Here is a 24,605-nt window from a genome sequence, read left to right on the forward strand (position 1 = left end):
TTTGTCTATACATGAGATGAACTCATGCCAAATACGAGCCCTCTACGACAAAGGGAAGTGGGGTAAAACGGGCTTTGAATTTGGAGGTCGAAAAAACATTAAAAATTTTGAAATTGCTCGCATTTCCCTAAAACTTCTTCAATTCCAACTCTCTTAGATGCATTCGAAAGGTCTTTTGAAGCACTTCAAAATGTGCCATAGACATCCAGGATTGGTTTGATTTTTTCTCATAGCTTTTGCAAATTACTGTTAAAAATTGATTTTTTTAAAACCTTAATATCTTTTTTCCAACAGCCTCCAACACCCATACTCCCATAGGTCAAAAGGTAGGTAATTTCATGGACTATAAGCCTACGGAAATAACTTTTTGGCCAATCGCAGTTTTTCTCATAGTTTTTCGATTTTTCTATAACAAACATTTTACAACGTTAGTTTTTGCCATGTAGGCCGTCATAGCGGCACTTTTTGGTCTCAATTTTGTCATATTCGGAATCCTCGGACAATTTCACGTAAGTTAGAAGTATTGGAGTTGCTCAGCTGCAATCAATTTAAAATGCATTCCTCTGCATTTAGAATCATTTTTAAGCATGTTTGGGTTGATTTAAAAATCCTTTGAATTTTTGAAAATGTTCGATGTTTAGTAACGCAAAAAGTTTTTTTTTTCGGTAAAATTTTTATTTTCGTTAAATCTAACTTTTTTTTTAAACTTATGATTGCAAAATATCTGAACTAGTGTAAAATACATTTTAAAACTTTTTTGCATTCAAATGGTGATAACATCGGCCTTATGTTTTCAAACCTTTTGGGTTGATTTATAACAGCAATTGACTTGTAAAATCAATAATATTCCTTGATTTGAATTATTGACATGATTAACGACATTGATATTAACCGCAACACAACGATTTCGCATTTTTTTTGCGATTTTTTTTTTGGCTTGGATGAAACTTTGTCCATGTATTCCCTATGTCAAAAGAAATCATTTTGCGTCATTAGTTTTTCCATACAAGTATCCATACATTTTCGGGACTGGCCCTACAATATGGATATGAAAATTTATGAAATTCTGTATCTTGAGAAGGAATTTTCTGATCGATTTGGTGTCTTGGGCAAAGTTGTAGATTAGGACTTTTTAGAATAAAAATCTGAACATGGAAAAAAAATCATTTTTTTTATTTGTTTTCCATTTTTTTAAGTTTTTAATTGTAAAATATAGCTGGTCAATAATTATTAAAATTATCATTTTTTAAAGCAAATTCAAATTTGCGAAAAGTACTTCATCATTTCATTTGGTTAAATTTACCGTTTTCAAGTTAAAGCCACATTTGGGTATTTATTTTCGTTTGTTCTTTGTGATTTTTTGCATTTAAAAAATACTTCTTGAGGGAAAAACAACCCAACAAATATTTTTGAAAAGCTTATAATTTTTTCTCTGGCACTAGTTTCTAGGAAACTGCCTCAGAAAAAAATGATAAAAATGATTTTCGCTTATTTTCAACAGAAAATATTGTTCCGATTTTCCTATCTTTTCAATAAATAATTAAAATCAAGTTAAACTTATGAAAAGGTTTTAAAATAGAATAATTTCGTTTTTACGACCAGATTAATGATAAAAGTTATAAAATAATACATGTTACATTGCTAAATTGTTTAATATAGTTGAAATCATTTAATTTTTTTTTTATAATATTGGAGGAAATGCATAGCAATACAGAAAGTGTTTTTAGTTAAAAAAAATCCAAGCTAAGTTTCTATGAAACTCATGATTTCAAAGAAAATATAACCTTTAAAATATTTGCAAGTTTAAATGATTTTTGAAAAGTTATAATGATATCATGGTAATAAATTGAAATCGGTAAAAACAACTATAACACAATTTTATTGAATTTATAATTGAAATTAATTTGAAAAAACGGGTTTTTTTGTCTTTTTTCTTGAAATCAAAATATATTAATCTTGTGTGTAAAATTTCTTTCCAAGAACTTGTTTAAATTTTTATTAAACATTATTTCCGTCCGCCAATTTATTTCTTCTTCTTTTCTGTACAGATAACTCCAAAAAGAAAGCGAAATAACGTCATTCAAAACTTCAATGGAAGGAAAAGCAAAGCCACTGGAGCTTGTTTATTTTCATTTTCAGTTGTGCAGTTGTTATCCTGAGCGGAGATATGGATTACCTATCAACAGCTGATTTGTTCGAAATGGGGAGAGAGTTACTGGTTCTAAGGAGAAGGGAAAAAATTGCAAAAATAACCTTCGAATTAGCTAACTGTTTATTTTCAAATAACGAAATTAGCGGCTATGAATCATAAATTTAGCTGTTTTTTTGTGTTTCTTGGGCTATTGCAAATTTTGTGTACGAAACTATTCAAAGATAACACATTTTTGCATTTTTTTCAAGCAGTTATTAGACTGTCGTAAAATTGGCATCAAACTCAGAAGTATTGTAATTTGCATTCCACGAAATGTCATTTTTAAGCCCTGATGTCTATGAACTTCTAAACCAAATTGGAGCAGTTTTGATTTAGATCCTCCAGGTTGAATTGATATTGCCGAAACAAAAATCTGCTATCAGAAATATCATATTCATTTTCAAACTGTTCATTACCTTGTTCAACATCTCCGTAAATGTAAATCCCCAACATAATACACCTAACATACAGCATCCAACATTCATAAGCCCCTCCACACGGGTCCGTCGAAATTTACGATTTTTTGTTGTGGTCGCGACCTACGTTATCGTTGGTCGGACATTTTACATTGTGTTTGTAGTCCGTTTTGGCAACTACCTTGTCTTAGGGAAGCCAACATCTCATCCAGTCAGACACATAAATCGAGTGTCGTCGTCCTCTCTCACGGGTTGTTCCTTCGGCCTCAGCACACCCCCCTACGAAGGCACAGCCGTAAACAACAACTAAATAACTCTTTTTCTTCGGGTAGGGTTTTCAACCACCGCCGCGCCACCGAAAGTGGTGAATTTTCCGTACGAGGTTCTTCATAAATTTCATCAAAACATATATATCTTCTGTTTACGAGCGTGTTCATCGGCAGGAACCCCGCGTTGGACTTGTAATAATTTTAGTTTACTACCAGCAGAGTAGTAAAAAATACAAATTCAATCTTCGTCGCTTTAAGATATATGGTGGGCGCTTTATTTTTCAAGGGGGTTGTTGAAGATATGACCTCTCCTGCTCGGGGAGGGGAAAACTTTCATCTTTACTGCCATCAACTTGGGCCGACCCACACCGTCGAGGTGAGTCCAATCAACTTTGAAATTTGATCCGACGTGGGGGTGGTGGGTTGTTGAAGGTAACAAGGGTGAACATTTCGGCTTGGTTGGTTGGGTTGTGCTGAACATTAGCTTCGTTGAAAGATTTACAAGCTTTTGAGTGACAAATTTTGAGGATGCACTTGGTGGTCATTGTTACATTGGTCACTTATAAAGTGAAAATACACTTCATTGAAGTTTGAAAATTCTTGATAAAAGTGGCAAAATTATCCTTTATTTATTAAATTTTGAATACCAGTACCATTATTGCTTGTTTGTTTCAAACACAATTAAAAAAATGAGGAATATTAACAACTCTTGAAAAACTGCATCATTAAATCTAAAAGATTTTTGTTACGATAGATTCGAGTAGTTGTTAAGTGCCAAGCAGTTCCAAACATCCAACAGCATTCCCATTGGCCGAAGCCACGTGCAACTTGTCTGCTTAGGAAGCATTACGATCGTAATACCCTCTTCCGTTCAAGCACCACGCTCTCTTCGTGTTCGATAAAGTTTAACATTTATTGGATTTTGCCCAAGTGCCTCGCTCTGGCCGGTGCAGGCCAATGTCTTTGCCACTTGAAGTCCATATAGTTGGCCTTACCTGTGCCGCCACCCGGCCCCGCTTCAGCCGCTGCAGGTCCGTGTGACTCCAGACACTTTTCGACCACGGCAGAATCTGCCGCAAATCGTCGTCAAAGCTGGAACCAGAGAAACGAGAAGAGAAGCAAATTGAAAAGCGATAAAAATCTAGTAAATTTTCCGGCTATTTATGGGTTCGGCGTGGTCGGCCATTAAATCTTCCCTCTTTTCGAGAAGTGGGAGGGGGTTACTTTATGGCCGCCCCCGGAACGTCACGTACCGGAACTCGTTGAGCTGATTATGTAAAAACTTTCTAATGTTCCACGGCAGATCGTTGTGGCCGTCGATTAAAGGCACTGTGTCGAGCAGCTGGGCGGCGACCTGGAGCCGTTCCTCGAGCGGTGCCCCGGCCGAAACCTTTAAGGCGAGCGGGACGGCCACTCCGGCCGCTCCGGCAATCAGCAGGATCGAGGTGACCGCGAGCCACTGGCGCGAAGGTAGGTCCCACTCTGTGCCGGTTGGAGTGTTGGAAACAATGAAATAAACAAGAGAAAAGGATTATTGGATTACGGTCCGACCGTCCAGAGGAACGTGTTCAGCTGGCAAAACGGAAAGTCGGCGGCACACTTGGGGAAAACAATTTTCTCGGATTTCCCAACCCATCACGGTGCAAAATGGGAGCAGCGAAAAAATCCGAGAAGAGTGTTTTCCCTTTTCCCAGGATAGATCTGATTCGTGCGAAGTCTTCCCTCCGTAGGGAGAGGACGAGCGAAATAAAACAAACAAAAATGCATTCACGGAGCTCGCACACAGCTGCCCCTGCTTCCGGTCTCAAGTGCAGCTTAGCTTTGAGCGCACAAGAAAATGCAGCTTCAAGGATTAGAACGAAGTTCATTCGAGGGGGCTTTATGGGACCGTGCTATGGCTGGAACTGATGCGTAATTGGATGGGGGTTTAACTTTAAGTTGACCTGAATTAAAAGGTGGTTTAGTTTATTTTTAAATAATTTTAAATCATTATGCTTGTTTGTTTGGTACATGTTGTATACGCAACTAATATTGGCCGGAAACCGCGAAATAAAGCGAAATTTACGTTTACACATATCTCGGATTAGTTTTCAAAAAGACGTAAGAGCCATTGGTAAACAAGGCCCTTTTTACATCGGTTTAAGACCTACTTACGTTAAAACAATTTCAAACATGCTTGTAATTGTTCATCTACACGTTGAAGGTGCCCCAAACTAAAAATAAATGATATTTTGTGTCAATTTGGAGAAAAATGGAAAATACTGTCGAAGGTCACAGTGGCTCATACGGCTTTTTGAAAACTCACCCGAAATATGCAACAAACATTTCTGTTCAGAGGGCTGTAGAGTAGAAGTCGAGTCTTTTTGGGAAGTCAGAGCCATATTCAGAGTCTCTAAATTTAGAAGCTGCAGTCGGAGCCTAAGTTTTTAATGGCAGCAACGTAGGTAAGCTTTTATAGCATTTTACTGTTATGTATTCATGTTATATAACATTTTCTGATCCCTTCTGATATTTTTACAATCACGGTCAATCAAGGACACTTTTTGGAAAACCTTCTTTAAACCACTTCACTGATAAATGCTGTCCTCGCCAATTTGTAAATTTGATCGCATCTCAATTCATGCCCACAACAAAGCTGCGTAATTGTCTAGAATTTCGCATTTTGTTCAAGAATTTTAACTTTTTATTCCAATGAAACTTTAAAAATGCATTACGTACGTCCAAAGTAGCCATTTTGAATAATAAGTTTTTCCATACAACGCTCCATACAATTTTGATGTTTTGGTCATACAAAATGGGCATGTGAATATTCGAAAATCTGTATCTAGAGAAGGGACTCTCTATTCTTTTTGTTCTTGTGTCTTCGGCAAACATGTAGTTTTTAATTGGAATATTCCAGAAAATACGGCTTGACGGAAAAAAATCTTTATTTTATTTGACTTTAACCACTATTTGAAATGTTTTAGGAACTAGAATAGGCATTTTTGCGGTAGAGTTTAGGATGGTTTAAAATCTACTACCAAAGTTATGGTATTTTTAAAAAGCGATTTTCGGAAAAAAAATCTAAATATTTTTGAAAATTTCAAAAATTATGTATGGGTAATTCTCTACCAACTCACACGAAATCGGGAAAAGTTGCCCCGACCCCTCTTCGATTTGCGTGAAACTTTGTCCTAAGGGGTAACTTTTGTCCCTGATCACGAATCCGAGGTCCGTTTTTTGATATCTCGTGACGGAGGGGCGGTACGACCCCTTCAATTTTTGAACATGCGAAAAAAGAGGTGTTTTTCAATAATTTGCAGCCTGAAACGGTGATGAGATAGAAATTTTATGTCAAAGGGACTTTTATGTAAAATTAGACGCCCGATTTGATGGCGTACTCAGAATTCCGAAAAAACGTATTTTTCATCGAAAAAAACACTAAAAAAGTTTTAAAAATTCTCCCATTTTCCTTTACTCGACTGTAAAAAATTTTGGAACATGTCATTTTATGGGAAATTTAATGTTCTTTCCGAATCTACATTGACCCAGAAGGGTCATTTTTTCATATAGAACAAAATTTTAATTTTAAAATTTTGTGTTTTTTTTCTAACTTTGCAGGGTTTTTTTTAGAGTGCAACAATGTTGTACAAAGTTGTAGAGCAGACAATTACAAAAAAATTGATATAGAGACATAAGGGGTTTGCTTATAAACATCACGAGTTATCGCGATTTTACGAAAAAAAAGTTTTGAAAAAGTTGGTCGTCATCGTCAGACACGGACGGCGAAACAAAGAGATACGCAAAAAGTAACATTTTCAAAACTTTATTTCGTAAAATCGCGATAACTCGTGATGTTTATAAGCAAACCCCTTATGTCTATATATCAAATTTTTTTGTAATTGTCTGCTCTACAACTTTGTAGAACATTGTTACACTCTAAAAAATAACCCTGCAAAGTTAGAAAAAACACGAAATTTTAAAATGAAAAATTTTGTTCTAAATGAAAAAATGACCCTTCTGGGACAATGTAGATTCGAAAAGTACATTAAATTTCCCATAAAATGACATGCTCCAAAAATTTTTACAGTCGAGTAACGGAAAATGGGAGAATTTTTAAAACTTTTTTAGTGTTTTTTTCGATGAAAAATACGTTTTTTTCGGAATTCTGAGTACGCCATCAAATCGGGCGTCTAATTTTACATAAAAGTCCCTTTGACACCAAACTTCTATCTCATCACCGTTTCAGGCTGCAAATTATTGAAAAATACCTCTTTTTTCGCATGTTCAAAAATTGAAGGGGTCGTACCGCCCCTCCGTTACGAGATATCAAAAAACGGACCTCGGATTCGTGATCAGGGACAAAAGTTACCCCTTAGGACAAAGTTTCACGCAAATCGAAGAGGGGTCGGGGCAACTGCTGTGTGAGTTGGCGGAGAATTACCCGTATAGATGTAAAATCAAATTGAAAATTCAATTGAGAATGTAATTTGATATGTTAACCTGAAACGTTTCGCAATTTAAAAATATTTTACGAAGGAGCAGCACTATTTTCGAAAAGCTGCGAAAATTTTCTACAATTTTCCTTACATTCTTTTGTTGGTTGGACTGCTCGTTGCTGAGATACATGCACACTAGGGTGTTTCATCCAAAACCAAAAGTTCTCAGAATCAGGCAAACCGAGGTTCCCCTAGTAGAGGATACCCATAGGGACTCTCATGCCAAATATCAGCCCATTTGGTTGAGAATTGGCCTGTCCCCAGTGGTTTAAAGTTTACGTGGAAATTACTATGGGATTTTTGCGCTTTTCGTTCAGTCGTTCCTACAGGTCTGGGGACAACATGGATTCACTCGGAATAAAGACAGGTGTGTAGGGGATGGTCCAATGAACACATTCCAGAAGGAATTAGGGTTGTCCATTCTGACCCCAAGGTGCGCATTGGATCGACGTCCGGTGTCTCCAGAATCAACGATTCACCCTTCAAAAGTACGCATTGTCCTTAGTATGCTATGACGGCTAGGTGAAAATTACGACGCCCCATGTCAGACGGTGAACACGTGGAGAGGCATCGATTGCATTATTAACACAAAATCATCATTTAACGTTATTTAGAATAGTTGAAATTGTTACAGGAACATCAATAATTATAATTTTATTACTTTAAAAATGTTTCTGAGCCAAAGCTTGAGTGTACGTCGATCCAATGCGCACCTTGGGGACAGAATGGACAACCCTAATTCCTTCTGGAATGTGTTCATTGGACCATCCCCTACACACCTGTCTTTATTCCGAGTGAATCCATGTTGTACCCAGACCTGTAGGAACGATTGAACGAAAAGCGCAAAAATCCCATAGTAATTTCCACGTAAACTTTAAACCGCTGGGGACAGGCCAATTCTCAACCAAATGGGCTGATATTTGGCATGAGAATCCCTATGGGTATCCTCTACTAGGGGAACCTCGGTTTGCCTGATTCTGAGAACTTTTTTGTTTGGTTGAAACACCCTAATGTATACAGCCTCTTTATTTTTAAATTTTGTGAAAAAATATTTTTTCTCAGTTTCATTCGATTAATATCTCGTGAATTAATGGTTTGATTTCAAATATTAAGAAATGAAACTTTTGTATTTTTTTTTGCTTTTTTCAAAATTGATAATTTAAAATTTTTATTTATAATCAAAAATAACATTTTGAAAATACTAAACATTATTATATTTGACATTTCCAAATGTTGGGCAGGATTAAAAATTTAATTATGAATTTTATTGATGAGGGCAGAAAACGTCACATTATTTTTAATTTTAACATTGAAAATCGAACCAATAGTTTCAGAGGTATCGCAAGTATAAAAATGAGGGGTAGTTATGTGACACTGAAAAGAACTAATTTTCAACAAAATTGAATCGTTGTCATGCTGTATCTCAGCAACCAATTTGACTTTACATCTAAACATGGTTTTAATAGTTTTGCTTGAAAATATTTTACCAACCATTATACTAATAAAAAAACTGTTGTTATAAACTTTTGTTAGTTTTTTGAACTTTTAGATGAAAATAATGTCAATATTTTATAATCATGAACAACTATTTGAAAGAACTAAACATTGTTTTATTTGACATTTCATTCAAAATATCGAAATGATTTTTTTTGAAAAGGGAAGTAAATGTCACATTTTTTTTAAATTCAGCATTGAAAATCTATAGTTTTTGAGATATTGCAAGTCAAAAAATGAGTGTTTGTTAGATGACACTGAAAAAAAAAACTATCTTAACATATTAAAACATTTTGAGGCTGTATCTCAGCAACCAATTAGACTTTACATCTAAATACAATTTCAAATGTTTTGTTTGACAATATTTTAGATTCCTTTTTCCAAAAACTATTTTTTTTCCAAAATTCACAAATCCGGTATCAGATTTTGCACCATCTAAAACTTTATTGCAAATGATGCCTGTTTCATTCCTCTAAAGCATACCAAAACAGGTGTTTTGGGAATTAAAATTTTAGTGACTTAAAGTCAAATAAGAACTTCTAATCAAAACCTACAAAATCGATCAGTAATCCCTTCTCTAAATTGTATGGAACGTTTTATGGAAAAACTAATCATGCAAAATGGCTTCTTTTGACATAGGGAATGTTTGGACAAAGTTTCATTAGAATCAGAAAATACAAAGAAAATCCGATTTGTGAAAAAGTGGAGAAATATTTGGGTTTGTTCAAGCTAGTTTGACATTAGTCCTTGATGTTAAGAGGTTATTTCTAATGTTTGGACTCGTTTAAATACATTATGATTTTTTGAAAAAAATGGTTGTATTTTTTGTCGCAAAAAGGTTTTGTTTCGTCGATACTTAGATATTTTGAGAACAATTGGTTGCAGTCTTGGGACATAACCAATAACAAATCGATGCTTGTGTGCTCTCTTATACTAACTGACATTTTGGTAGTTACGAGAAAATCGACTTTTTAACTTTGAATTACTGTTTCTGGGAAACTATTCGACAAACAATTGTCCTAATAATTTTAAAGTATGCTCCTGACAAAACTTAAAGACATGGTAAAATATGAAAACTTTTGAAATGCAAAAAAAAAAAATTGGCAGAGAAATTACGAAAAAAAATCATGCTTGCAATTAGCACAAGTGTGTCTTGAACAGTGATTTGTATGAGTTAGCACAAACGTGCACAGGGCAAATTTTGCAGTTGAGCTAAAATGCTTCTTCGATGGCAGAGTCGTGTATACTTCCAACGTGGCACTTGGTACAAAAGTGCGCAGAGTCATTTTATTGTTAAAATAGTAGTTATTGCGTGTTTCAATGTTTTTTGCGTAGTAACTTTGAATTGTTGCTAGTTAAGGAACATTTTTCTCAACAAAACTTTTTTAATAGACTTGTCTATCATTAAATTAATTGTGAAAATTGCAGTTTTTGAGAGCAACTACCGTTAAAACATGAATTTTATTAAGAAAAACTTAGTGAAGTGTGAGGATTCATAAATATAAGTATGATAATCCATGAAATAGCTTCAATAAGACCAACTATGACAAAAACCGAATAGTTCTACGCTTACAAACAAAAGAAAATGATTTTGTAAAAACTTTGAGCTAGTTTATTTTATTTACCTCATGTCATACGACCTTTTTAGAAATGCAAGATATCCAGGACACAAACCATAGAACTGTTATGGTAGATTGCAGTTAGAACAAGTGTGTCTCTTGCAATGAATTCTTAGTTTGTATCGAATAGAACAAAAGTGCTCCAAAAAAAATCAATACTTATTCTTTGAACATGGACGACCCCTACAGTTGTGCTAAGCGTGCACAGCTACGTGAATGATGTTGTTACGTGTTTTTTTTGTTTGGACGACCCCTGCAGTTGTGCTAAGTTTGCATAACTTCTTGAAGGGTGTTTGAGTTGGATATTTGGGTTAGGCTTAGTGTGAGATTGGTTAGTGGATGTTATTGTTACGTAGTTTTTTTTTTGGATTGGACGACCCCTGCACTTGTTCTAAGTGTGCACAACTACTTGGAGGATGTTTGAATTGAATATTTGGGTTAGGCTAAGTGTGACATTGGTTAGTGGATGTTGTTGTTACGTATTTTTTTTTTATTGGACGACCCCTGCAGTTGTGCTAAGTGTGCACAACTACTTAAAAGTGTTTTAAATTGGAATTTTGAGTTAGGCTAAGTGTGAGATTGGTTAGTGGCTGATTTTATTACGTAGTTTTTTTTTTTTGGATTGGACGACCCCTGCAGTTGTGCTAAATGTGCACAACTTCTTTAAGGGTGTTTGAGTTGGATATTTGGGTTAGGTTAAGTGTGCCATTGGTTAGTGGATGTTGTTGTTACGTAGTTTTTTGAATTGGACAACCCCTGCAATTGTGCTAAGTGTGCTCAACAAGAGTTCCCAAATGAACCGGTTAGGCGAGGTTCACCTATTGGTTCGGCTTAAACCTCCCTTTGTGGTCCAATCCTGATTCAGTGAACAATTAATCATTCGTTACACCGTGACATTCGTTACACCGTGACATTCGTTAAACCGCAACATACGTTTCACCGTAAAATTCGTTACACCGCAACATTCGTTACACAGTAACATTCGTTACACCGTAACATTTGTTACACCGTAACATTCTTTACACCGTAACATTCGTTACACCGTAACATTCGTTACACCGTAACATTCGTTACACCGTAACATTCGTTACACCGTAACATTCGTTACACCGTAACATTCGTTACACCGTAACATTCGTTACACCGCATCATTCGTTACACCGTAACATTCATTAAACCGTAACAACCGTTACACCGTAACATTCGTTACACCGTAACATTTCTTACACCGTAGTATGGTTACACCGTAACATTATTATACCGCAACATTCGTTGCATCGTAGCATTCTTTACACCGTGACATTCGTTAAACCGTAATATTCGTTACACCGTAACATTCGTTACACCGTAACATTCGTTACACCGTAACATTCGTTACACCGTAACATTCGTTACACCGTAACATTCGTTACACCGTAACATTCGTTACACCGTAACATTCTTTACACCATAACATTCGTTACACCGTAACATTCTTTACACCGTAACATTCGTTACACCGTAACATTCGTTACACCGTAACATTCGTTACACCGTAACATTCGTTACACCGTAACATTCGTTACACCGTAACATTCGTTATACCGCAGTATGGTTACACCGTAGTATGGTTACACCGTAACATTGTTATACCGCAACATTCGTTGCATCGTAGCATTCTTTACACCATGACATTCGTTACACCGTAATACACCGCAATTAAAACATTTTTTAAGTCTTTGTGCACCTACCAATGTCACACTTAGCTTAACTCAGGGGTCATCCAATTAAAAAAAAACTCTGCCACTAAATAATTATTTGACACACTTCTTCTAACTTACAACTTCTTCACGTATCCAAATGTGCACACTTGTGCTAATTGCCTTCCAAAATAGTGCTCCACAATATTGCTCAAACTAGTAAGGACACCTGGCAATTTACCATAATATTATAGTGTAATCGTATTTTTATGGATTTGCGTGTTTTCAAAAGGTCAAGCCATGATGAAAAATAAGAAAGCACATCCATGATGCGTTCGAAAATGTCAGTTAGTACAAATGGTTGCAGGGTGATATCTCCGCGTAGGAAACGATTTTTTCAGATCTCTTGGAAGCGTTTTGTAGGGAATTTAATTAGCTAAAAGATGGCATCATTAACTCATTTTGACCCAAAAGTCAGTTAGTACATCAGAGCACAGAGGCATCGAAATATTTGAAACAGCCATAAGAATTAGTTGATATTTTAGAATGAATCGAAAAATCTTTATAAATCTTATCGTCCATATGTTATTTTGAAAATTTATTTTGTTTTGCATTGCATTTTAATACTAAACATCAAAAAACAAAGTTATTGGTAAAAATCACTAGAACTTGATGTTCATTTATGTTATGAGATTTCCGTTCTATTATATATTTGCATTTGAAGTTTTACGTTATACCAAAGAAACATCAAACGCATTAACCTTGCGGTTATCCCACGTTACAAAAACATCTCAAGGGTAATGATTTCCCCCAAAAATAGTACAACATTACCCCAAAATCAGATCGAGTAACAAACAACAACAGCCCGGTCCCTGGGATGCCCCAGAATACCTCGTAATGGGAAATCCCTTGAATCTGCACTTTTTGCCCGTCCAATAGTAGTGTTGCTGCTCCACAAACTGCACCATCCGATGAAAATGGTAATCCGAAATAAATTATTTATCAGACTGCAGACACAACTTTCGCACCGAAAGTGTTGGCCCGGATTGGAAAAAGTGTTGGGAGCGAAACATTTTTTTTTTCTCGCCTCTGTTTTTCTCACTTCGAAATAAGTAGGAAGAAGCGAAATAAAGAAATCGGGGGAAAAAAACTTTTTCTCAACACAAAACACAATCATGGCAGCGCAGACATAGTTTGCGAAGAGGAATGATTGGGCTGGAAAAGTCGAAGGAGGGTGAGGTGGGCCCGATTGACTTGCACGAATCTGTTGCAGAAACTCAATTTCGGGTGCCAATTGCGAAAGCGTTGAAGCAAATTTCCCGACATCGTCGTACTCGTTTCTGTGTTCGTAATGGAATGCAGAGTATAATAAGCATATTTTATAGCTAATAAAACCTCAGGCCATTCATGGAAGGCAGAGCGACCGTGGGCTGGAAAAGTGCAACCTTTGTGAGAAAATGGCAATTGAAGGCAGGATTGGAGGGAGGGAGGGTCTTTTTCATTTCAAGTTGCATTATTGAGCGTGTCGAACACCCTAACCAAGGCCAACCAAGAAAGGGGGCCAATTGTAGGTGTTTACTGGGACAGAAGAAGGTGTGGAACCACACAGAATGCAGAAGCTTGCTGACCTGGTGTATAATAAAATGCAATCTGGGAGGAAGGTCGTAATTTGTGCACTTTATTGCATGCACAGATACGCCATGGCCAGGAATGTAGCAATGTAGCACAAATGGGAACACATCTGGAGAGGAGTCGGCATTTGACCAACCGGTGGTAATTTGATACATTTTCTTTAGGGCCCTCCCTTTTTTGGTTGGTCACTTTTATTTACCGGAAGAACTCTGGGAAAATATTGAGTGCTCTTTGAAGTTGATACGGTGGTTTCTTCGGGAAACCACACATGCCGGTTTCATGACAACAGGAATCTATTCTATCCGGAAGATATATTGTTGCAAATTAAGATCCTTGGTGACGCTTCAGTATTGAGTACAAGCCTTTTTGAAATCAAACTGAGATTCATAAAGATTTTTTAAAGATAAAATCCCAATTATAATATTAAAAGTTCAATTATTAAATGGGACCAATTTAAGCATGATGTTTTGAATCAATTTAAGTACCCCAGAATTTTTTTAACCGTTGAAGAATGCCTCCTTGGGATGAACTTGACAATTCATAGATATTTTAAAATAAAAAATGCTTTTTGCCTTCCTCACCTTACTGAGGAAAGGCTATAAAATCACTCGAAAACTGAACTTCTCAATTAGACCTCCTAGACCCACCTTCATGTATACCTATCGACTCAGAATCGAATTCTGAGCAAATGTCTGTGTGTGTGGTGGGATGTTGATCAAAAAATTGTCACTCGATTATCTCGACATTGGGTGAACCGATTTTGTCCGTTTTGGCGTCATTCGATCCGTTTTGGGGTCACATAATTCGCTTTTAAAAATTATGGAGTTTAGTTAAGTACTTCAAAAGTTATGCTAAAAAAACGATTTTAACAAAAGTCCGGAAGATTGTAAAAAGGGTGGTTTTTGTAAGAAAACCCGGCATGTTATACATTTTTAGAAAGGTATTTCAAAGACCTTTCCAACGCGACCAATACATTGAAGATCTGACAACCTTATCAAAAGTTATTAGCACTTAAGTGTTATTTATGCACTTTTTGGAAGCCGGATCTCAGATATCATGATGAAAACGTTGTCCGGATATATCATGCAACCCGTCGTTGAACAGGTAATCAAAAGACCTTTCCAACGCGTCCAAAACATTGAAGATCTGACAACCCTATCAAAAGTTATATGCACTTAAGTGTTATTTATACACTTTTTGGAGGCCAGATCTCAGATATTTTGATGAAAACGTTGTCCAAATATATCATGCGACCTATCTTTGGATAGGTAATTAAAAGACCTTCCCACGAGCGTGTTTTGATAGCATTACCCTTTAAATGAGAGGAAGGCACCAACCACCTAAGGGTGGATTAAGTAACGTTTAGAGCGTCCAATTTCCCGGGGTTACAAATTTCCCGGGAAACGGGAAATTTTCAGCCAATTTCCCGGGAAATCCCGGGAATTCCCGGGAAATTTTAAAGTTTTTGAAAATTGTTATGATCTTAATTTTAATTAATATTATGCAACAAAATTGTAAAGGACATCAACCTTAATGGTTTAATTAAGTGTGAAGATCAATTAACAGCTTGACTGCATGTAAAAAATCATTCAACTACAAGAAAATGTATTATGGTATTTTTTGTTGAGAAATATTTTTTATCCATGTGTTAAAACTGTGAGTAAAATGAGTCCATTATCCACAATCATAAAATTTCTTTTAAACTTGCCTCTGTGACCAGGTTATTGAAATGAGAAAAAAAATGCAAAAAATATGTTTTTCATGACAAATACTGGTTTCAGCTCTTGAACAAATGGTAAAGCTTTTTAGTGTTTTACCCAACATCCCAATGTTTTCAAATATTTGAAGCAAGCTTTGAATATATTTTTGCATTTTTTGAGAACAAACAATAGAAAGTAATTTTTCAATGATTTTTGTATTATTATGCAACATGATTTAAAATGTACGATAAATTAACATCATTCCACATGAAGTCTTCTATTTTTCCACATTCAACCCTCTAACACCTGAAGTTACACCAGTGCTCCATAATTCTTTTACTTCAAATTGTAATTTCTTTTGTATAAGGTATTCAACCAATTAAATAAATTCTTTTTGCACAAATTCAATTTTCATCTCATTTGATCATGGTAAACAAAATCGTAAAAAAAAATCTCAATTTTAATTTGGAGGTAAGGAGTTAATATTGTTTTGATGAAATAACATCAATATGCTAAAAGCTTAACTAATTGTAATAATTTAATCCTCATTAAGCAAGATCTATTCCCAGTTGCTTCAAAAATTAATATTAACAGGAATAATTCTATTCATAATTTCTGATAATCTGATTAATTATATATAAACCAAACAATACATTTAATTGAACATAATCATGTTGAGTTTGTTCATTCATTATTTTTTTCAAAGCATTTTGAAAAAAATTGTTCCCAATATTTAATAAAATTTCAACTTCCGCTTGAATTTCGGGAATTCCCGGGAAATTCACAAATTTCCCGGGAAACGGGAAATATTTTTTTTCGGGAAATCCCGGGAATTCCCGGGAAATTTTTTCCCGGGACGGGAAATTGGACGCTCTAGTAACGTTTTTTATATGGTATTTATTGGTATGGTATGGTATTTATTTCAAGGTGTGATTTTTCAAATATGAGCTGTACCTTAATTAAATATGCTACCTATTTTTTTCAGAGAGAATTCATGCGAGTTTTTTTCATTCTTTGGAAATATGGAAATTGAAGAAATTTCTTGGATTTGGACTGTTTAGATCATCCCGAGCAGACGGTAATAACAAAAATTCATGCCATTTCAATAACAAATGGGTAATTCTCCGCCAACTCACACAGCAGTTGCCCCGACCCCTCTTCGATTTGCGTGAAACTTTGTCCTAAGGGGTAACTTTTGTCCCTGATCACGAATCCGAGGTCCGTTTTTTGATATCTCGTGACGGAGGGGCGGTACGACCCCTTCCATTTTTGAACATGCGAAAAAAGAGGTGTTTTTCAATAATTTGCAGCCTGAAACGGTGATGAGATAGAAATTTGGTGTCAAAGAAACTTTTATGTAAAATTAGACGCCCGATTTGATGGCGTACTCAGAATTCCGAAAAAACGTATTTTTCATCGAAAAAAACACTAAAAAAGTTTTAAAAATTCTCCCATTTTTCGTTACTTGACTGTAAAAAATTTTGGAACATGTCAATTTAAGGGAAATTTAATGTACTTTTCGAATCTACATTGACCCAGAAGGGTCATTTTTTCATTTAGAACAAAATTTTTCATTTTAAAATTTCATGTTTTTTCTAACTTTGCAGGGTTAATTTTTAGAGTGTAACAATGTTGTACAAAGTTGTAGAGCAGACAATTACAAAAATTTTGATATATAGACATAAGGGGTTTGCTTATAAACATCACGAGTTATTGCGATTTTACGAAAAAAAGTTTTGAAAAAGTTACTTTTTGCGTTTCTCTTTGTTTCGTCGTCCGTGTCCGTGGTGGATGACGATGAACGGCCATGATCGATGACGACCAACTTTTTCTAAACTTTTTTTTCGTAAAATCGCGATAACTCGTGATGTTTATAAGCAAACCCCTTATGTCTATATATCAAAATTTTTGTAATTGTCTGCTCTACATCTTTGTAGAACATTGTTACACTCTAAAAAATAACCCTGCAAAGTTAGAAAAAACACGAAATTTTAAAATGAAAAATTTTGTTCTAAATGAAAAAATGACCCTTCTGGGTCAATGTAGATTCGAAAAGTGCATTAAATTTCCCATAAAATGACATGTTCCAAATTTTTTTACAGTCGAGTAACGGAAAATGGCAGAGTTTTTAAAACTTTTTTAGTGTTTTTTTCGATGAAAAATACGTTTTTTCGGAATTTTGAGTAAGCCATCAAATCGGGCGTCTAATTTTACATAAAAGTCCCTTTGACACCAAAATTTCTATCTCATCACCGTTTCAGGCTGCAAATTATTGAAAAACACCTCTTTTTTCGCATGTTCAAAAATGGAAGGGGTCGTACCACCCCTCCGTCACGAGATATCAAAAAACGGACCTCGGATTCGTGATCAGGGACAAAAGTTACCCCTTAGGACAAAGTTTCACGTAAATCGAAGAGGGGTCGGGGCAACTTTTCCCGATTTCGTGTGAGTTGGTAGAGAATTACCCAAATACCGATAAAATAACAGAAATTGTTATGGAATCTTCTTGAACAATCGATTTTTGCAAGTGGGTTTAGTAACAGTTAATGTTATCATAACAACATTTGTTATTGGTCTGATATTGGTTGAAAGCCAAAACAACTTTGGAAAAACATTTTTTTGTTATGGAAGAATACCTCCAACTGTTATTGAGATGATCGGATTAGTTGTTAAAATAACAAAAAAATAATAACAAAGATTTGTTCGAAGAAAAACTAAAAATGTTATTAGTCTGTTATTTCAATAACAATCTAATAACAAAAAAATCAAAAGGACGAATAACAAATCTTGTTATAAATAACATAAAATGTTATTGGCCTAGAATTTTCAAATATCATAAAAATGTTATTCCCAAGTCATTTCCGTCTGCCCGGGATGAGTTGTTCTTAACTTTTTCGTAAGAATTGTTTGATTTTTTAAAGCATTTAATATTCTTTGAAAATTTATGTTATTTATGTTTATGTTATTTATGTTTTTTTTTGGGTATTTTTTTGCTATAACACTTGCTATAACAAGTAAAAATAATCACTATAACAGTAATTTTCAGTAAGATTTCTCTGTTATATTGCAGGCCAAGGGTGCATGATACTGATGATACTCGTCGGTTGACACCCAGGCGAGGAACATCCCGGAAGGAGCCCAACTACATCCGTAGTGCTGTTTGGACAAAACAGCATGGATCTGGTTCCTTGCAAGTGTCCTATTTTCTTACCTCCACGTTGGCTTGGTTTAGTCATCATGATGACAAGGTGTAACCTAGCTGGTGGCCTGTAGAAACGACTCGTAAACCTTTGACCAGCGAGGGTCAGAGTGGAGACGGCTAAAAGAAAGGGGCGCGTCAATGGTGGAAAGGGAAGTAATTTGTGATTGTAGACGGTATTGTTTTGATTCGCAGTATGTTGAGTCAACTGCTGTGGATGTACCTGAGCATCGCAGAACGGGGTTTCTCTGCTTTCCATTTTAGCTAACAGCTCTCTTCTGTTTATTTTGTTTCACTGATTTTCTAAAACGGCTGCTGTTTACTATCCCGCCCGTGTGGATCAATCGGACCGCGCACTGGACTCACAATCCAGAGGTTGCTGGTTCGAATCCCGCGGCGGGCGCTCTAAAATTCTTTGTGTAAATATGGGTATTCGGCGCCGTCGCTCCGTGCCATACTTTCATACACTTAGGAGCCCAGGTCGGCGAAGTCCTTGTAGATAAAAAGGAAGACACTAGTGGTTGGTACTAGCAATGGTGGCCGACAGCTATAAAGTCAACTTCGTTTTTGCTGTTTACTATTCCCCATTTGAATTCGATTTTACTTATTTGATTCTCTTATTTCTCAACGCTTTTCCACTCTATTTTACCAATTGATGCTGCTGTAACAAACTGTCTGCTTTCCCTTAATTTGGCAGCGATGTCAATTTTGTTTATCATGTGCCTTTTCTTTATTTATCTATTTGAATAATTTCTCATCTTCCCTGTAAATTGCCCTCAATACAATATAAGCTTGTTTGTTACCGCTATTTATTAACTATTGTTAATTTCTTTATCTACTTCATTAATTACTATCTTTCTTTTTCTATTGATTCTTTACATAGTATATTTCCTTCACTGTCCATTGTTTTGAAACTTCACCTTTTTCTTAAGCAAGTGAGGTTCGAGCCCTTACTCAATTTATGGAATGATTAAAGGATTAACACAAATATTACTATTGTACTTTTGAAAAACTTTTCTAAAATGCTTAGGACCAAAATATTGTAACAAAACACCGCGGCAAAAGAAATAGCAACAGATAAACACAACTCAACACTAGGAAAGATTTCAGGAGAAAACAAAACACAGTAAATAACAATTAGTTTTTGAATTCAAACTAAAAATATAACAGGTTTTGCTTTAATGAAAATTGATAGGCACACTATAGATGGTTAGGCGCATATACTTACATCAAACTCTACGTAATGTACCAGAATTGTCTTCAAAAGTGAAAAGTTTCGCAAAATCCGGAGATCTCGTTCCTATTTCCGTTTCAAGACATTGATGGAAGTGACAAGCAGAATATTTTGTGAATTTTTTGAAATACGTCTTCCACGACTCGGAAAAGTTGCTCCACCGGAAGGAGATATCAGCAGCAACAAGATAGGAGCTTGTTAACCTCACGAAGTGGCCATAAGCTTAAGCCCTGTGGTTCCACGTCTTTCAAGAATTGTCGAAGAAGATGTGGGTGGCGTTCATCATCCAGCCACTTTAAAGTTTTGGGTCGCTTGCAGTCATTCGTGCAGTACCAAGACTGCTGCCGGAGGTTCTGCTGATCAAGGCAGGAATTCAAGATTTGTGAAGTTTCAAGTGTCATGTTGCGAGGCGATCGAAATTGAGCTGTATCCAAGATTCTTCGTATTTGGTGAGAGCTTTCTATTTTTATTTCCAATTGACACTTTCATTCACTCTAACATCCAGACACTTCAGTAAAGACAAACCACGCCAATATTACTATATACGCGGTAGGGTGTTCCTTTGGTCGTTCGCTGTGAGTTGTGGATTGCCTGCTTCTCTAATGAAGGTTCGACTAGGGGGGCATGCTTATTAATTTCTCGTCGCTCCATACCCTCAGTGACGTGATGGGAGCAAGGGCGTCTATACAAAGTGTCCCTACACCCGCTACAAATTTCCGGTGCTTGGGGAGGGGAAAGGGGTTTCTTTTTATTCTTTGCGCCGGTATTTGTAGCACTAAAATTCGTGCAAAAAAACTTATGCACGTGGGTGTATAGATTACGGAGTAAAAGATGATCGAATTGTTCACCTAGCGCTCACATGTGTTCCAGGACCAAGTTGCCTGCGGGTATGGGGATCATACATACATACATACATACATCAAACTCTACGTAATGTACCACCCCCGGCCGAGTTAAAATGCGTAACCGGAAAAGAAGGTGTGCATGCCTGGCACGAACACTCAAAGCGTGTTCTAGCGTGTTGCTCGTACTGACTCAGAGCAAGGGTGAGATGTAGGTGTAAGGGCAGTGCGTGTTCGTCGGGAACCTGGTGCATAAGATCGGTCAAGGCCCGTTCTTACACTGAAAATTGCGAATTGCGAATTGCGATTTCTCTGTTATATTATCTGAGTTATCATAACAGCTATTCTGGCTTTATCCCAATAACATGTTGAGGTTTTGGTTTAACATGTTAGATCGGGTGCGGGACATTTCGCCAAATGGACATTTCGCCGAATTAAAAAAACGGTTTGAAAATACTTCTGTGAGTTTTTGCATTCTTTCTAACATGAATCGTTCTTTGTTTAAGCTTTTGGTAATTTTGGTGATTTTATATTTTTGTTTACCTTAAATTTTTATCTTTTTTTTGATTCGGCGAAATGTCCATTCGGCGAAACGTACCAGATCCCAAAACAAGTTTTTATTTAATACTTTATGTGATTTTTTGTTTTTTTAGCAAAAAGTTTTGATTTCGTTAATTTTTTAGGCTTGTACACATTTTATTTAAAGTTTTTGTGCGTCGGCTTTGGTCCAAGTCGAGAGGAGGGCAAACAAATTTAAAATTCAAGCCTGATTAAAAAAAATCAAGACAAAAAATAAAGCAAAATGCTTTATTAATGATTACCGTTATGGTATGGTACTTTCTAAAATTTGGAAAAAAAAACAATTTATAAGAAATCCGAATTTTTGCGCTTTTACTGATCTGTGGATTCAAAATTTAAAATTTGTATAACGATTAAAAAAAATTGATTTATAATGAATAAACCAGCGAAATGTTATGTATTCTAAATAATTAAATAGTTTTCAAGTTCATGTTAATATTTCAATTTTAGTAAAAAAAAAATCCTCATCTCTCATACTTAAGAAAATCACTCTACAATCGTTGAAGACAAAATCATGATATTTGTGCATAAATACCAATTAGTTGAAAAATACAGAGTGAAATTAAGTTCTTTTAAAAAAGCCAAGTAGAGAAGAGAACGTTAATAGTAGTTTATGCCACAAGTTGCAAAAAGAGGATTTTCAGCACGAGTCGTACATTTATCCAACGAGGTTCACCGAGTTTTGCAACGAGTTCCATACAACATTTTTTGCAATTTCGAAAATGGGAATACAGATGGGAAAACATAAAATTTTCCTTAAATAATTGCTATTGATAGTTAAAATTTGAATAATTTTCATTTGTGTTCCACTCCTCGACCTTGATAATGGCTCAATCAAATTAAATTTTTGTTAAAGTTGTATTCTTGGCTTTGAAAAAATATTCTGATAAAATTTGTTTTAAAGATAATAATTCAGAATTCAGTACATTTCATCAGTTAAAATTAAGAGTTGAATTTCGTCGAAGTTTTCTTGAACACGATTACAATAATACAATATAAATAAAAATCAAACATGAACAAATATAATCTTTCATTTAATGTACATTTTTTTCCAAATGTCCGCCATTAAAACACTCCACACTTGTTCTGATTCAGCTGAACCTTACGCCAGATTTATTCCCATTGGTTTGCCTCCAAATTCATTCTCGTTCAGGTACAACACAACAAACGGCTCACCACGTTTGCTCCAGTGCTGACCGAAAACAATTTGATTTTCCAAAAGTGGTCCCTCTCTTCGACGAGTGAAAAACAAATAAAACTTTGTCATCCATTACCTAGGGGAGCAACCCGGGGGGGAATTGCGGGGGTGGAATGTGTATCGTACATGAGTTTTTTTTTGTCGTTGAGAATGAGACGAGGTTTTCCGTTCTTTTCGACAGTCAGCAGTGTTGCTATCTGGAGCAAAATACAATTTTCTAATTTTCTGCCTGGATAAACGTGCAACAATTTTTAGTTTTTCAATTTCGTTTTTCCCCTTTCCGTTCTCCCCACTCGAACTTGTTTGGACACAATGCAGTGAGCATGTTTGCGTTGTGGCTCTCGAAACCAATGGAAAAGCTCTTATTTTCATCGTTTACTCTACCCCCTTGTTATTTTCGTCCACAGTCAACACAGCTTTGTGGTCGTTTTGGGTAGGTGTATTAGATAAAAAAAAGCTCACAGGGAGAGCTTTTGCAACAATGATGACGATGCTGCTGTGGGTTCGGCGGTTGTGGTAGTGCAATCGTTGCATCAGCTTCGGTAATTTCATTCAAGGGGTTTATTTAGACAAAAGAAGACAAGAATAGAATGAAAAGTTTATACATCGTTGCACTGCTGTTTGGAAGGTCCCTCCCGCGCCTCGTCACTTTCCCTTAACTGATGGTTCGAGCTCGTTAGCTGATGAGTCGAATGAAGCAATGTTCGTTAGTGTTGACGATGCACACTGGCTTACGGTGGGGTGGTTGTTTGTGTACTGTTTTAGTTTGCAACAAATGTACTCTGAAGTGGACGGGTGCTTGAATTCATTATCACAATTGGAAAAGTGCATCGTCAGCAGAAAATTTACTGAAGCGAGTTTTTTGCTAGTTTTCTGATTAGCTTTGAACTTCGGCATGTAATTTATCAATTTAATTAGAAGCTACGTTTTTTTCTCAGCATATAACATTATACAGCACATTTACAAGGTGAATGTAACATACAAACTCAGCTTTTTTGAAAACATAAAAGAAATCAGGCTGAGAAAGGTTTCTTCTGAAAAAATCAAACCATCCACATTAACGACCCCCGGGTCATTTGTGGTCTCTATTGCAAGTTTCTGCTCGAACCTAGGAGTCCGAAGGCTTGAATGGGGAGAGCACCCAAACCTCTTTCTACTCCAAGGAACCTTCCACCCCAGTGTTTGAACTGACGACCTTTGGATTGCGAGTCCAACCGCCGCCAGCGATTCCACCGGAGTAGGCTTGGTTTGGTGTGTTATTTGTACTTATGGCATGGAGACGACTCCTACACCTGGAATGACTTAACGGTCTAACAACAACCAAGGCCGGGACTGACATTTTACTTCCTCATCCGATGGAAGGTTGGAGCAGATGGGAATCGAACCCAGAATCATCCGCTTACAAAGCGGACAGCGTAACCATTCGGCCACGCACTGCTCCTATACCATGCTGGATATCTATACCACCCTATTTCGGCCAGGCTGAACTCGAGGGGAAGCATGAACTTTGGAGTCCCCAGAAATACGTGCATTTTGAATTTTCCAAAAACATTTAGACAGGGCCAAATGGTTTTTTTTCCAAAGTTTGCATTGTTTGTATAGCATAGTTTGTATGTCCCCTTGAGTTGAGCCTGCGCAAAAATTGTGTTGGTCGGTGTTATTTATAAAAAATCGAACAATTAATTACTTTTCATCGCCAAAAACTATAATGGTAATAAAACGTAATTTGCAGAATCCATTTGAGTGCTGAAAAACTTAAGTTTTCTTGTATCGGAAATACAAGCGAACAAGGAAATAAAGCGTCCAATGTCTTGTTCCGAGAAAAAAATATCAGAGAAATTACCGGGATTACCCTTAAAACAATATTTTCCGGAATTCTCGAAATTCTAAGGGAAGTATGTATTTTCTCAACATTTTGTCACTAATGTTTTGAAAATGAAAAAAAATGTGAACTTATTTTGATTTGATTGATTATTGAACTAATAAGCTCTTCTGAAAATTTCTCAAAGTATTAAATGGGTCATTCTCTACCAACTCACACGACATCGGGAAAAGTTGCCCCGACCCCTCATCGA

General features: G+C 36.1%; 1 protein-coding gene across 2 annotated transcripts in view; it reads right to left on the reverse strand.

Moving 5' to 3' along the window:
• LOC120419844 (uncharacterized) overlaps positions 1–24,605 on the reverse strand; it is a 96,518-nt gene that overhangs the window by 47,790 nt on the left and 24,123 nt on the right. For both annotated transcript variants that reach the window (XM_039582681.2, XM_039582680.2), the window contains 2 exons: positions 4,130–4,358; positions 3,872–3,968 (listed from right to left, as the gene is read on the reverse strand). In XM_039582681.2, coding sequence (XP_039438615.1) covers positions 3,872–3,968; positions 4,130–4,358 — 326 coding nt within the window. The remainder of the gene's footprint in view (positions 1–3,871; positions 3,969–4,129; positions 4,359–24,605) is intronic.

This window comes from Culex pipiens, chromosome 2 (genome assembly GCF_016801865.2).
Source record: "Culex pipiens pallens isolate TS chromosome 2, TS_CPP_V2, whole genome shotgun sequence".
Lineage (NCBI taxonomy): Eukaryota > Metazoa > Arthropoda > Insecta > Diptera > Culicidae > Culex > Culex pipiens.